Source organism: Notothenia coriiceps, unplaced genomic scaffold, assembly GCF_000735185.1.
Source record: "Notothenia coriiceps isolate Sejong01 unplaced genomic scaffold, NC01 NC01_scaffold00026424, whole genome shotgun sequence".
In the NCBI taxonomy this organism is placed as follows: Eukaryota; Metazoa; Chordata; class Actinopteri; order Perciformes; family Nototheniidae; genus Notothenia; species Notothenia coriiceps.
Window position 1 is genome coordinate 695297 of NW_011359125.1, and position 15890 is coordinate 711186.

Here is a 15890-nt window from a genome sequence, read left to right on the forward strand (position 1 = left end):
TTGTAGTTTGAGGTTCTGTATCATGGAGGAATATTAATTCGGCTTAACTTTTGCCTAATGATAACACATTTGTACAGTCATACCCCTTTTGGTGAGAACACATTTTGACATGTCACAAGAAAAGCCCAGGTGTAATTTAAATCAATAATGGCTGTATTCTATTTAGGCGCCTCATTTTCTGGTTACTGGTTTTGTGCATGCTGGCTCACTGTACTGTCAGTGCTACTGGGACTAGTCTGAATAGAAGCTAGACATGGCTAGTGTTCTTGCAGCCTAACATCTAGGCTATGACTGTAAAACATTTAGAGCAGGAACCTTGCTAAGTTGGTCCTGCTTTATTCCTCTAGCTCTAACCAAAAGGCTGTAATTTTAGTGTATCTGTGGTAGAGTGTGTACCCTACTTTCTTACCTTAGTTTGTCTATGCCTGTATGTCTCTGTGCAACATTGCCACCTACAGGTGTATACAAGAAGTGTACAGCTTTAGATTAATACAAATTCAAACCAACACAAATTATAAATAAATAAAGAGTATTAATATATGACTAATGCATAATTGAAATGTAATTGTGACTTTTCTGTTATAGAGAGTAATATAGTAGTTGTATGCACTATAATACAATGCAGAAGAAGCATTGTTTATTTTCAACACTTTGTCGACCTTCAACTGCCTATCTGCCCTATCACACTCAGCATATGTTTGATAGACACAAACAGAAGCACGTCAGATTTATTTTAGCCCTGCCGCTTGAAACAATTGCACACTCCACCAAAGCACAGATCAGTCAGACTTGGCAGCTGGCAGCTCACTGACAAGCTTTACCCCATACACAGATAAGTGCTCTCTAGACAGATGTACTGCATCTGATGTTAGAGTGCTTTACAGGCACAAAAGAGCCTCCTCAAAAGAATGAATGATAAGAGAATTTTATTGAAACGAGCCTGTCCCTCCTTGACCTTGCTATAACATTGTGTGTTAATTTCCTGAAGTGTGCCAGGAGGACCACATATGATGAGAATATAATTTCACAAATTGAAATGTAAATGTTATGCAATTAAAAATGCAGATGCGGAAGTTCTTTCTTTTTAATTTGGTCAGGTTCAGCCGGGCAATTGTAGCTGTAAAATTACCTCTTCGTATAGCAACCATGAGCTTGCCTGCAAGGACAAGCGCTGACAATTTTGTGACATCATCATTCATATTATTATTTGATTAATGTGTTTACCTTTTCCCTGTCACTTCCCTGGTAGTGGTGTTCCAGTATGTGCCATGAAGAGTCAAGAAATGTATGAATTTCAAATTGATACACATTTTTATGTAAACTAACACTTATTTCACTAAACCAGTGCACACTTTTAACACTCAACTGCACAGAGATGACACTCAATGCCTTAAACAGCAGAGTTGATATTCGGAAATAAATACTGGAGATTTTCAATATCGGGGAATCTAGTATTTACCAAAAATTAGGTCATTTGCAATGGGATAGTTTATGCTACTTTTCATATATTGTTAGAACTGTTTACCCTAAATGCCCATGTATTTGCCATATACAGTAAACCAGAATAAGGAAAATAGTTATCCACAGTTATTGTATTTTATAATTTGCTTTTGAAGAATTAAAGAAGGTTGAAAATAAAATGGTTAATCTTGAAAAAAAAGTTTTGCAAGACATATTTGTCTTTCCAAATGTCATACACTGTGAACTTTAACAGTACAGTACTGTATATTGTTTGACCTGAAAGATTTATAACACTTCCAGCTTTTAAGTGCCGCATTAAATATCTTGGAGGGTCTTTTGTGACACTGTCCCTTTAAATACAACCCGTCCCCAGTGCGCGTGCGCAGCTTCTGTTTAGTTTTCTCCAACCTGATGAACTGTCTAGTGTCGCTGCGCTAGCAAATCCATCGCTGCCTTCTTGTCATGTTTTGAGCACAAGAGCGGTGTTTTGTCCTACTGGAATACAAGGAGACACTACCACAACATGCTGCCAACGAAGTCTACGCTTGAAGGTGCTTGAAATGCCGTGGGAATAGACCAGAAGGACCAACAACAGTTCAAAGTATTTGCTCAATGCCCCAGTCGGCAAGAATAGCCTTCGAGTTCCCACATCACACCACATCCATGTTGACTGCGGCAGCCTTTCCACTGGGTCTACAAGCACCACAACCCCTTTGTTCTACTGTGGACAAGATACGGTTAAATCACGGTGGTTTGTGGAAAGACCATGGCATGTTATAATGTACATCCCTGTTTTAGTCTGAAGGGTTGTTTACGCGTTAAAATGGCTGCTGAAATGGCATTTGGAAGAAAGCAGTCTTGAATCATTGCAGTAACGTTTAATTACCTAGCAGAGAAAACAGCAAATAAGCTACGGAGAGTAACGAATAATGTTTTAGCCAGGCACAGTATTCAACGAGTTCGCTGCTAAATTAGCTTTAATCGATGCTCGGCTTTTTCTGTAGGTTCTTCCAACAAGAGGTGGGGTGAAGGGAATTCCTCCCACTCCAAATCTATGCATGCGGTTAACAGGCAGCCTTTAAAACCCTTGGCTAACGTTACGTTTTAATAGCCATTTTGCTTTGTACACAGGCTAAGCTAAGACTAAATGTAAGTATGCCTAGCACTCGACGAATATGCAGGACTTCTTTGTTTTAATTGAAGCACCCTGAACAGCCGAAGCTTTTCCCCAAAAAGCAGAACTAAAGGCCCCGGTGTTTCACTCGGCTTGGTTGACCTGGAGGAAAAAATGGATCCTGGTGGGAAATGTAAGACTGAACTGTTACTCTTTGGACCCAAACTAGCCACCCACGGCGACTTGCGGGGTATCAACAGATACTTGGTGGTCTGTGTTTTGTTTTACTTTGTACTCTACACTCACGCCTCCCCGGCGAAACCTTGTGACAAGAACTGTCTCTCTGGAAAATGTATCAACGGATCCTGCGTCTGTGACCGAGGATGGGTTGGAGACCAGTGTCAGTACTGCCATGGCAGGTTCAAGTAAGTGATTTATTTTTGAACATCTGATTACTTTAGGTGTCAGAGCCTCCCAATGTAGGTTAGGATCAAATGGGATCAATCGGAGGCTGTTTTCCATCAAACTACAGTGTCAGTAGGATATTGGCACACAGCTAAAACAATCCTTGGTGCACACAGGATTTTAGGAACATGTCTTACAATAACTGTCTAACAGGACTAACAGAAAAGCCTTTTAAATACTCAGTAAACAATCAGACTGTTGCTCACAATGTAAACAATTTCTCTGAATGAACTAGCAGCCTCCACAGACCTTTTGAACACAGTGCTCAAGACTTATTTTAATATTTGATCAACATATCTGAATACAAATACTTGAATTGATTACTAGCAAAACTATTGGATGACATTACCCAATTTATTGTAACCAATATATTTATTTGGTGTACACAAGTATCAGAAAAGCCAACCACAATTTACAAAGCCCAGAGTTATTCATTACAAAGTGTGTGTTCAGTGTGACTAAAAGTCCACAAGATTAAGAAATTCAGCTTAGTAGCATAAAACGCAATGAAAAGCATTACATCTTCACTGTTTATAAACTGCAACGTTTACTAATGTCTGTTATTTTCTGTCTTATAGTTTATTTTAGGCTTTGGTGGATTGACTAATTGTTTAGTTAAAATGTCTTATTTAGCCTGTAGCCTCCCACAGTCCTTCAATTCGGGCTTAGTGATTTGTCAGTGTATCTTTGGAGATATACCCACATGTCTAAAGTTGACTAGTACAGAAAGGAATGTACCATTATCTTTCGCAATCAATCTGCACTTCTGAGCATAGACAAGAAAAAGAAGGCTCTAATATACACTGTTGTATTTGCATTGCGTTTGCATTGATTCCACATAAAATCCTTTCAGAAATAAATTCCTTTAGCTTCTGCCAGAGAAAAGAGCCTACTGTGGCTTAGAGGAAACATCTGCAACTAATTTAGCATATGCCATGCAGCCTGTCTATGGGGATGACATCTTTTGTTCCTAAATTGAAGAATACGATACACATGTAAGAAAACACCATGTCAACCCCACAAAAAAGGCAATGAGTTAGGGATTGTTTGCTCATAGGTAGTAGTTAGGTGAAGGCAGGAAAACAAAAGTGGCCTAAGGATAAACGTTAAACTACTATGCTATAATCATATTGAAAGTGACTCTTGACATGAACATCTGACGGCTTCTCAGTACATCTAACGCTTTGATCACAGTCATTACCATTGGTCCTGAATGTTAATGAGTTTGTAATGTGAGAATTTAACTGTGAGCTTCTCTTTTTAGCAGTTGAATGTGGACAAGCATGATCATAACACATTGCTGCATTAACACATGTTTTGGCTTCCTACTTAACACTTGTGAAATCGTGTCTTGTGAGTTATGAATCATCACAGAGTCCTTTTTGATATTATCCGTTTAAATGTCTGATTTTAAACATGAAAGCACAGAAAGCGTTTAGGGACTGTCTCTTGAACAGGATAGGGTTTCCCTGTGAGGTCCAGAGTGCGGCATGAAACATTCATCACTCCTGGATGCCTACTCTGCCTTAATTCATTGCTGGTTGGTGTTTATAATGATCAATAGGCTTTGCATAAACTCTATCAATCTGCAGATAAACCCCAAACGGACCTATCATATAACATGCTTTCGTGTAGTAATGTGAGTAGTAAACAAAACAATTTTCAGGACATATTTGAAGCCATGTCTCAAGATTATAATATGCATACCATTGCATCTTGGTTACTAACCCATCTTGATTCCATTGTCTTGGCAAAACCTCTGAATTGAATGTGTGTTACATCATGTTTTGCATCTAAAGCGAATGCTGTGGACATACAAATAAATAGAATTCCCTCCCGGTGTTACTCAGACCACCCACAACAGCCCAATATGTATCTGTGAAGCTTTCAGAGTCATAAAAAGTATCCGGCTTTCAGTGTTCCAGTGATTTCAAGGACTGAATGTTATCAAACCTAAGTATCTCATATCTAATCTGTTACAAAAAAAACAAACGTCACAGCTATTAGAAACTACCGTAGTCTAAACCAAGTAATCAGTCCCCTCATTTCTTTTCAATTCATTCCGAGTTTGTTTGCACAGTTTTGTGGGCGGCTTACACACAGAGAGTGACGAATGTTGACTTAAAAGTTAATTGCGACACACTACAGTAGTATTTAGCTTGAAGAATATGAAAACAAATAAAAAATGTTTCAGGCATGGGCAGAAAGAAGTGTTCCGTTGAGTTTTTTGGTCGACAGGAATTGACTTTGGACTGACTGACCGTTTTCTTGGCTTCTTATTTTGAAGCTTGTTACTGAATGCAGTGTGTGACTCTTTCGTTATGCTTCAGTTCTCTTTCATAGAAGACTTTGAACCTGGACAGGAGAGCTGCTTCACAAGGCACATTTCTTAACTTTTATTCTCAAAAATAAATATTTTGAATAAGATTTGTTACTTGTCAAACTTTGGAAATCATCGAATTACACAACACTCTTCTAAATGCACTTAAAGATGAACAAAATGTTTGGGTGGCGTCATTTGTCTGTACCAACTAATAGTGTTACTGGTTATGAAATACAATTAGCATTTTGAACATCTCTGTGATTTCTGACTGTTTTTGAATGACCACAGGACCTGCTATTGGGCCGCTTCAGGGTCATTTCTATAGGATTTCAATAAGTGATTTGACAGACATTAGCTCACGCTTAAAAAGCTATGTATAATATATGAAGTGGTATGGAATATGTTTAAACCAACATTGACTTTTTATTTTAGTGTTTTTATGTTTTACAGAATGTCTACTGTCTTGAAATCAACACATCAAGATCATTATTTAGGATGTTTTCCATTACTTTTACTTCTTTGACTTGACATGCAAACAAAGAAATATACCTTGCAGCGGATTGCATAAACATCAACCAAGTGTGATTGAATGACCATAAGAAGAATTGTTTCTTTGGATTACAAATATATTTCTGTCATATGACCTTACCAACCTAAGGCAACACATGACTTCTGTGCTGACTGCTGATCTCTGATCTTCCAGGTTGACGGAGCCCTCAGGATATCTCACAGATGGTCCAATCAACTACAAGTATAAAACAAAGTGCACATGGCTCATCGAGGGCTTGTAAGTACTTTTATTAATTGCTGTGTCTTACAGAAGCTGCGCATGCACAGACAAATTCAATTATGCAGTGTATCTTTGCTGAAAGGAGTGTCATGTTGCTTACACAGCATCACACAGCGACTCTGTTTGACTGCTACATTTAATCAGCAATCATTCGGAGAGCGGAAGAATCCCTGTGTCTGTTGCTACTTGTTTTTGTACAAAGGACAGAGCTGTTCGGAAACTTTATCAATGTAACAGAAAGAGAAGGCATCCTATTTCAAAAAATAACTTGTATATTTACTTTTTTATTCTTGTATTTCTATGCTTAAGTATGTCATAAATAAGTTGATATAACATCCTGTGACATCCTATTCGATGGGAGGCCCACATGTCTATATCCTGCTAGTTGTAAAATAAACGTGTGTGTTGTTTAAAGGTGGGGTAGGTAATTTTGGAGAAACCAGCTCGAGTGCGCTAGAATTTGAAAATACACAGCCGGAAAAAATCTGCCACTCCCTTACAGAGCCCCTCCTCCAACACACGCGAACGCGCACATGACCAATGAGGGCACGAGATAAGTTTGTGCACTGATGAAAGGCTGACAGGCAGGTAGGCCATCCAGTTACTTTAGCCGGGCCGGCTCAGATGATTGGTCGTGCTTTTTACAGTACTACGGCTTCCACAGATGACATTTTTTTATGGATTTTTTTGTCGAAGCACTTCAGATATTCATTGCTATCGGGATGTTAAGAGCATTCCATGGAATATAACAAAATGTGTATCTCGAGCCGGTTTCTCAAACTTACCTACCCCACCTTTTAAATGTTTATAAATGAAACCTAAACCCTGTCTTTGATTGTTTGTTCTGCAGTCCAAATGCGGTTCTTCGGTTAAGATTTAACCACTTTGCTACAGAATGTAGTTGGGACCATATGTACGTCTACGATGGCGACTCGATATTTGCTCCGCTGGTTGCTGTTTTCAGGTAAAGAAAAGTGGATTGAAACGTTATGGTTCTTATGAAGTCATTTTAAAATCAGCAACAAATACTGATTGTTTAAAACAATTCCAAATAGATGTATTTTTTTTTTTTTTAAGACATGAGCTTGTCGCAATTTGTTGTAGCTCATCATCACTTAATGCATCATGTGTCTGGTCATCCTGATTTAGCAGAAACATATGGATACTTTACTGTAAACTACAATTGGGGTGAGTTATCAGAAAGTGAATGTTCTGCATTGTTTTCACAGTGGTCTCATCATACCGGAAATACGAGGAAATGAGACGGTTCCTGAGGTTGAGACTACTTCGGGCTACGCACTACTTCACTTTTTTAGCGATGCTGCATATAACCTTACGGGGTTTGAAATATTTTATTCGTAAGTATGCAGACTCTACATTGAAGCTTAAACTACCATAAAATAATACCTTACATTGTTTATATCTTTACATTTGGACTCCTCAGGAATAACTAATTTCATTGATGTGGCACCTAAGGCCCTCACCTGTGTTAAAGACATTTCGTTTTATTTATAATAAACTACAGTGGACTGCTTACCAGTTCCATTTATTCCTCCTTAGTGTTGATGGATGGTTAATGTTTCTGCGTCCCACATTTCAGCAACAAAAAAGCTGGTACAAGTGCTTTTCTGCTGGACTAAAAACCTACAGCAACAATCCCCGCTAATGTCCAGTGACCTGCCCGATTGTTTTTTCATTTATTACCAATCCTTTTATCCCCAGCTCCTTTGCCAAACGCCGGATGATACTCATAAATCTTCCCCAGTCTCCAAGTAAAGCTCTGTGCGTGGCCTGAAAAGCGCATGCAAGTGTTTGACTTAATGAAAACCTCCTTCTGTCCAGGATCAACTCTTGTCCCAATAACTGCTCCAGTCATGGGAAGTGCACGCCCGGTAACTCGGCCGCCAGCAGAGTGTACTGTGAGTGTGACAAGTACTGGAAAGGAGAGGCCTGTGACATCCCATACTGCAGGAACAACTGCGGCAGCCCCGACCACGGCTACTGCGACCTCACCGGGGAGAAGCTGTGCGTCTGTAACGACAGCTGGCAAGGTAACAGACAGCTCCGTCTAAACCAGGGGTGTCCAAACTACGGCCCGGGGGCCAAATGCAGCCCGTTGTCCATTTCTAATTGGCCCTCAGCAAATTCTCAAAGTATAATGGTATATGGCCCCCACCTGAAACTCGTGATTGTCTTATATTATACTTCTTAAATATATATGTGAGCCTATATTACACGATAGATTTCATGTGTTAATAAGCCCACTTTTCAAATTATTCAGTCAATTAGAGCGGAGAACATGTTCTAACAAATCCTAGTTTTATTTCCATAACAAGCTTTAAATAGACCCTTCATATTTCCCCATATTATAAGCAATCGGAGGCTTCTGTTTTAAGGGAAGAGCTGCAAACAGAATAAAGTAGACCCTATGGAGAGCTGTGATGTTTTCAAGTAGAAAGCACACTTGACCTACATTTGATTGATTTTGCAGAATTATAACTTAACCTAAGTGAGGGGCACAGCCCTTTGTATGTTTTTCTGTAAAAAAGTTTGGACACCCCTGGTCTAAACTCAACAGATGTTTGCAAACCTTCAGATCCAAACTGATGGTTTGAAGTGTGTTAAACTAAGTGTGATTTAATTACTATGCCATTGAATGTTACATGTGGTCAGGCACATAAGAAGCTTTAGTGAAAGACTGCTTGCACGACGCACCACTCAATGGAATGGTGAATGGACTAGTATTAGGATTTACTTTATTATCAGCAGCCAAACCGCTTGAAAAAAATGGCTAATTCACAAATATATATATTGTAATTTACATGTTATATGTTGTAATGCTATGTGTACATTTTTACACTAACTTCTTATGTTTGTATAGATATTTGTATTCTATTTCATTTATGAGACATTTTACTTTAACTTCCTATGTTATGTTATGTGTATATGTGTTTTCTATTGCACATTCTAACTCAATATTTATATTCTACATTTATTTTATTCTGAAATTGAGCACATGTTTATGTTACACAATTCCCCCGTGATAGATATAATATTCTGAATCTGATTTGTATACATCCTAACTGCAATACATTCTTTAGATGGTTTTTCTAGCGATAAAAATAAATGATTTAAAGGAACACTAACAATAAGAAGTCCCAGCACCTGTTAAGCATTCACACACTTATAATAATAACTATAGTCATTTCCCCACATTCATAATACGCACTTACTGTATGACTCATGTGCAACATACTTTCAACATCCCATGCTGCCGCTCCTCCCATGTCTGCTGTAATGGTTATGTAAAAGATGAAGACTGTGTTAGCAGACAATTGTGAACAGCTGTGTTGTTTTGTGTCACAATGCTGATCGGTAAGCCCCGTGACAGTTATTATTATTATTATTATTATTATTATGTGCCTCCAGCTGGAGGGTACCAAATGCTTTCACGTGATGAAAGTTGACAGTATCATTAGCAGAGGCATGCGCTTTTTCAGCACGGCCTTCATTCACACACAGTTTAACATATTTACACCTCCTTGCCTGTCATGTTCGGTTAAGGAGTGGTAATGCTTTTGTTTAGAGGCATGTTTGCTCTTCAGAATGAGTAGGAATTAAAATATGTGGCGGATACTTCTGAAAAGTCCCATCCCTTAAATAGATTTAGCTAGAAGTTCTTGGTCTTAAAATAGTTTTATGTTTTTATTTTAGAAATGTTGAGCTGAGATCTCGAGTAACATTGTTTTTTCCTCATCCTATCTCTTAGGCCCAGACTGCGCTCTCACTGTTCCTTCAACAGAGTCCTTCTGGGTTCTTCCAAGCGTCAAACCCTTTGGCACATCACTCGCCAGAGCTTCCCATAAGGCTGTGGTGCAGGAAAAGGTCATGTGGGTCGTGGGCGGATACACGTTCAACTACAGCTCCTTCCAGATGATTCTCAAGTAAGTCATGTTGCATAATATTTATTTTTCCACATGCAAAGAATCCGTTTAAAAAAAAACATGTAATGGCAACATCCAAAGTAGGGGAACCCAGAACTCTGTCAGGGCTATTTCAATGGGTGAAAAATATTGCACCCATCTGCCCCATGGCTTGAATCTGTACTACAATGAAATGTGTCCTTATTTGGCCCATGCTACACCCTTCCACCGTGTTCTATTAAAATCGGGCCTGTAGTTCTACCTCAATCCAGCTGACAAACAAACAAACCAAATTGAAAACATCACACTGGTGGAGGTAATAGGAAGTGTTTAGTTAGTTTGTCCAGTCTACCGTGAAATGGGGTTTAACAAACAAAAACACCAAAACCTGCCCTGACTGCTCAATCATTTTCGTTTCCACTAAAGCCTGGGTAGAGTTTTATGTACTCCTTAAAAGCTCATGTCTTAGATTAAGTTCTGAACATGCCCTTCCTTTAAATACTCGCATATCGTATACACATCTAAGCAAAAACAACTAAAGGGAGAAATGCAGGAAAATGTGATGACTCCTTAAGAATTCCATCGGACTGTTTGTCCAAACCACTAAGTGCCGGATTTAAAGTTTCAATGGTGTGCTTTGTGAATGTATAGGTGTTGCATTCACTTAGCCTAATTGAGTATTAAGTGTTCCTTGAGGGCTCTTAAGAACTGACTTACAGTATGTGCTGAGTCATGTCCTCTTAGAACTGAGTTAAATTGCCACCGTTTGTGATTAAATCACCTGATCGTGAGATGAAAATAGATGTACTTGAAGTGAGGGAGGGACATCAACATTTGTGCAGGTAATTCAATAAGTTTCAGAAGTGTTCATGCATTAGAGTGTAATGTTCTGTTGCTTTTCTCTGCAGCTACAACCTGGAGAGTGGCATCTGGAGCACCGTTCCCGTCAGTGGTGGCCCCGTGCCAAGATACGGCCACACTCTCGCTGCCTACCAGGTAAACACACGCAGGCCTCTTCCTCTCTGGGTAAAGTAGGATTTAAAAAACACCACAACTGTCCGTAGGAGGGAGGCAGAATTAGAAAGGCGAAAGAGAGAAAATAAAGTTTGCTCATACTGGGAATTTTTGTTCAGTATTATAATGTCATCTTCAAATAGCTACATGTCTTTTATAAACAAAGCTTAGACACATGACTCAGTGTTTCCCCTAGGATGGAGTCATAGCAGCGGTGCTAAGGCACGTGGGCCCAGTATAATGTGAGCGCGGAGCGCGTGGAATTTTTTAGTGTGTGCGCGTGCGAAGTGCGCCCCGCCAATTTGTTTCTATGTGTCAGCCATGTGTCAGCACAAGAAAGGCTCTTGAGGCCTAGTACCAGGGCCGGTTCTAGACAATTTGCTGCCCTAGGTGAGATTTTAGGCGACATTTTATGTGTAAAGAATAAATGAAAAATCTCTACAAAAGACAAATACACTGCAGAAACGTATTGACATAGGTAATAGACGTCAAAATGGCTTCAAATATATTCAGTATTGTATGAACATGTTTGAATTGGGGGGTGGACGTCACATCCTCTAGGGGGGTCCAGTAAAATGCTTCAATCTGGTGCACTTTGAGCACACAATTACTAGAGACCTGATGTAGGGGGTACAACTCTAAAACGCCCATATGAAAAAGATCGGTTTACATTTTAATAATCAAATAAGTATGTGAACACAACCAATAACCTACCATAGCCAATAACAAATAAATGTAGCTTATTTTATTTTTGTTGTTCATTCATATCTTATTTTTACCTCGTTAACATTGATTTATTTATGCATATTTTTGTATCTCTCCAACTTTAAACGATATTTTTGGTTAAGTATACATTGGAATGATTTCAAACCTGTTTTTATTTATCCTAATAATTATAAAGGCGTGCCTTGGAAATATGTGTTTACATAATTTGTGGTCAAAACGTTTGAGACCCACTGAGATAACTTAGACTAAAATTAACTATCTAAATACTCAGAGAGTCCTTAACCTCACTGAGCCTCTCAGTCTGACAGGAGAGCTCTCCTCCACCCTGGTTGTAGAAACATCTACATCTTATATCCGTTAGCGCAGCAAGCACCAGATTCTAATAACAACAGCGCCGGTACCGGTGCGCCCTCTCGCTTGCTCGCTCTCTTGCTACCACGCTCGCACTTTGGCTGTGAGCTGCGGGCGCCTGATAAGCCAACATCCCCCACTTTCATCACTTACAGCGCCCACCGTACAGGGCAAATTAAACGTGTAACCGGGGTGAAAAGGGTGTTACATTTACTTAATTATGAATGTTGTTACATCAAGGCCGAACATTTGGATGAGTGCCGACGTCCAAAATGTTTTTTCCCTCCCAGAGCTACCAGCGCAGCGCCCCCCAGATCTGGCGCCCTAGGCGACCGCCTGTGTCGCCTATGCCAGTAACACAAATACTACAAATCTACATAACAAACAATCAAAAAGGAAAAAGGGTCGCCACTTATTATTATTATTATTTTTTTGGGTACCTCACCTAGCAGCGGCGCTCATATTTCAGCAGCGGCGCTGCGCCGCCACTATTCGTATATAGGGGAAACACTGCATGTTTGTAATATATCCATGGGAACATTTCATATTCTCAGTGTGCAATATTCCTCTTTATCGCAACAGTAAGTAGATGAAGGAATTACGACAAAACAGGCTTGAAAAGGAACATTTTCTAGCATTATGTTCTGGTTTTAAAAAAAGTATTTATTTCAACGCTTCTCTGGACAGTCTTGCACTAATGTACATTCTCAAAGATATTGAAGTGACTTTTATTTTGTATATATTGATTGTTGTGCTTTTATTTAGGTCTTAATGTGTGCATATGTATAAATGTGTATTTTGATTGTGTATAGGTAAGTACATATTTTTTATATTTGTTTTGGTTTTTGGGATTGTGTGAAACGGTATTTCGATCTTTCTGTCTGTAAACACAAACTGAAAGATTGACAATAAAGTTGACTTTGACTTGACGCACTTTAACCTTCCATCCACTTTTATAGCAGCAGGTATCACTTTAAGCTTATTTGAAGGCCTCTCTTCTCCTCAGGATGATATCTACATGTTCGGGGGGAAGCTGGAGGCGGGTTTGATGAACGCGACGGAGGAGCTGTGGGTGTTCAACTTACCCAGCCGGACGTGGCAGCGGAGAACTCCTGCGGGGGGTGCACAGACTCAGATTTACGCGGTGGAAGGGCACTCGGCCCACTGCGTGCTACTAGACGAGGGCGAGGCCATCATGCTTGTCATCTTTGGCTACTCCCCCATCTACAGCTACGTCAGCAACGTCCAGGAGTACAACCTGAGTGAGTCACGCAGCTTTAAGTAACTGTTTGTTTCTCATTCTACCAGCTCCCGTTTGTTTTATTATGACGTTTAGTACATTGTAGGCAGGGTTCGAGTTATAAACTGAGCTCTATGGGGGTCTTTAAAACTAAAACTTAAAAACTTAAAAACTAAAACTTAAAACTTAAAAACTAGGGCTGTCAGTCGATTAAAATATTTAATCGCGATTAATCGCATGATTGTCCATAGTTAATCGCACATTTTTTATCTGTTCTAAATGTACCTTAGAGGAATATTTTTCAAGTTTTTAATACTCTTATCAACATATGAGTGGACACATTATGCTTTATGCAAATGTTTATTATCATTTGAACAATGACAAATATTGTCATGAATATTAAACACAGCAACCTCTGAACATAAAAAAAATCTGCCTCAATTCAACCTGGAACCTCTCTCATATAATACTGTGTGTGTGTGTGTGTGTGTGTGTGTGTGTGTGTGTGTGTGTGTGTGTGTGTGTGTGTGTGTGTGTGTGTGTGTGTGTGTGTGTGTGTGTGTGTGTGTGTGTGTGTGTGTGGACTTTTTTTTTTTACACTGTCCCGCTGCCTGGCTGCCTGCATAAAGTCAAGTGCTCGGCGCAGTTGTCGGCGAAATGTCGCTCCTCTGTTTTAATTTAAACAGCTCCTTATATCCGTTAGCCCAGCTAGCTAGCACCAGATGCTAACAACAACAATACACGTAAGGTCTCTCTCTCGCTCGCTCGGGCCACACATACACACACCCTCCCAGTCCTCCCAATGCAGTGGGTGCCTGCCGGTGAGCGTGGAAGTGTGGTCTGCCTCTGCCGCAAGCGGACGGCAGGAGCGGGGCTGTCAGCATCAGCTTGTAGATGGTATTTTAAACTTGATGCGCTCTGAAANTTTTCTGCTTGGGTTTACTGTACTGAAAATTGCTCATAAAATATGACTCATAAATAATGATTTGTTTATACAAGAAAAAAACTGTCCTGACAACATCAGAATGTAAGACTCTTCCTCTTTAATGGAAATGATGCTTTTGGGCAAACACTCTCTCTCCTCATCTCACCACAGCTTCACATCGCCTGGCACCGGAAGAAAATTGTGAAGTGGACTGATGATTTTAGTTTGGTCATGCCTGCTGTATTCATGAGAACATCGTTTGTTGTCAGTCTGCTGGATTTAGATACACATGTTTGTTCCAAATAGAGCCTTGACATCTCATTTCCCATTACATTACAAGTTGAATCCTGAAGGCAAATAAGAAATTATACGTGTGTAATTATTTTCAGTAGACTTTTAATGGCATTTTTGATTCCCAGGTGTACATTTGTCAGACATTTATTCCCTAGCATGGTGGAACAGAGGCAGAGTTTGGATTTGTTTTATCTTGCATTTTAACATCCGGTTGCTCTGGGTTTTTAGTATTTTGCCGTGTCCCCACAGCGGCTTTCTCCCTGGGTGGGCCTGAGGAAGATCAACGTGTCGTACTGGGGCTGGGAGGACATGTCCCCCTTCACTAACAGCAGCCTGCGATGGCTGCCCGGAGAGCCCAGTGACTCTGGGTTCTGTGCCTACCTGGAGGAGACCCAGGTGTCCGGCCTGAGAGCCAATCCCTGCACGGCCACCGCCCACGGCCTCATCTGTGAAAAAGCTACCGGTAAGACGCGCAAATATTTCATAAATATGTGATCTGTTTGTAATATGACATGGGTATATTGTCATATTTATACATTATTTCCGTATGCACTATTTATTGTATTGTACAATATTTAAATTCACATTTGGGATTATCTCAATATAATTGATAAAATATATATTTTTATTTTTCTTGCAACTTTCTTGCACAGTTATGTCAATTCCCCCCTTCCCTCGCTGTTTTATTTTATTTAATGTTACGTTTAATTTATTTAGCATTATTGAAGTAGGTTCAAGGCTTTTATTGTCATGTGGTAGCTACAGTGTAGTTATGACAAGGAAAATCTTAGGTCACAGTCTCCTCCAACAGTGCAACACAATAAAACTGATAAAATAGCAAGTAATTAAAGTGGAACTATCATGCTATATTTGAAACATATATTGTAGGGCCATACCTATATAAAACATGTCTGTGAAGTATTTTTTTCAAAATACCAAACAGATCATGGATTTTAGCCATGCCTCATTTCGCTCTATTTGCTCTTTTCCAGCCCTGTTTTTGCAAAGGCTGCTTCTGTGAGAAGTCTTCTTCGCTGCTTTTGTGGCAGACTACAGTGCCACTTACAGGCCTGGCATATGTACTACAGCGTCTCCAGTGCTTTCGAGCGGTCTCTCATTCCCCTGATAGGTGGAGAGTTGCCCATATAGGCGGAGCACCCCTTTTCTGACGTCAGAAAAATTCAAATAATAATCAGATCCGTTCCAGCCCCGTTTTTAGAGATTTGGGTATGGAGGAAAAGAGAGAGGGTTGTGTTTTCTGACA

The 15890-nt window shown here is 39.7% G+C and overlaps 1 protein-coding gene across 1 annotated transcript in view; it reads left to right on the forward strand.

The window, feature by feature from the left end:
• Positions 1-1863: 1863 nt before the first annotated feature.
• The window catches only part of atrnl1b (attractin-like 1b), a 93339-nt gene continuing 79312 nt past the window's right edge, over positions 1864-15890 (forward strand). Inside the window, exons 1-10 of the mRNA XM_010784725.1 lie at positions 1864-3000; positions 6067-6150; positions 7004-7117; positions 7383-7511; positions 7996-8204; positions 9923-10097; positions 10985-11072; positions 13174-13429; positions 13476-13480; positions 14855-15089. Of these exons, the coding sequence (XP_010783027.1) occupies positions 2750-3000; positions 6067-6150; positions 7004-7117; positions 7383-7511; positions 7996-8204; positions 9923-10097; positions 10985-11072; positions 13174-13429; positions 13476-13480; positions 14855-15089 (1546 nt within the window). The 5' untranslated portion in view covers positions 1864-2749. The remainder of the gene's footprint in view (positions 3001-6066; positions 6151-7003; positions 7118-7382; positions 7512-7995; positions 8205-9922; positions 10098-10984; positions 11073-13173; positions 13430-13475; positions 13481-14854; positions 15090-15890) is intronic.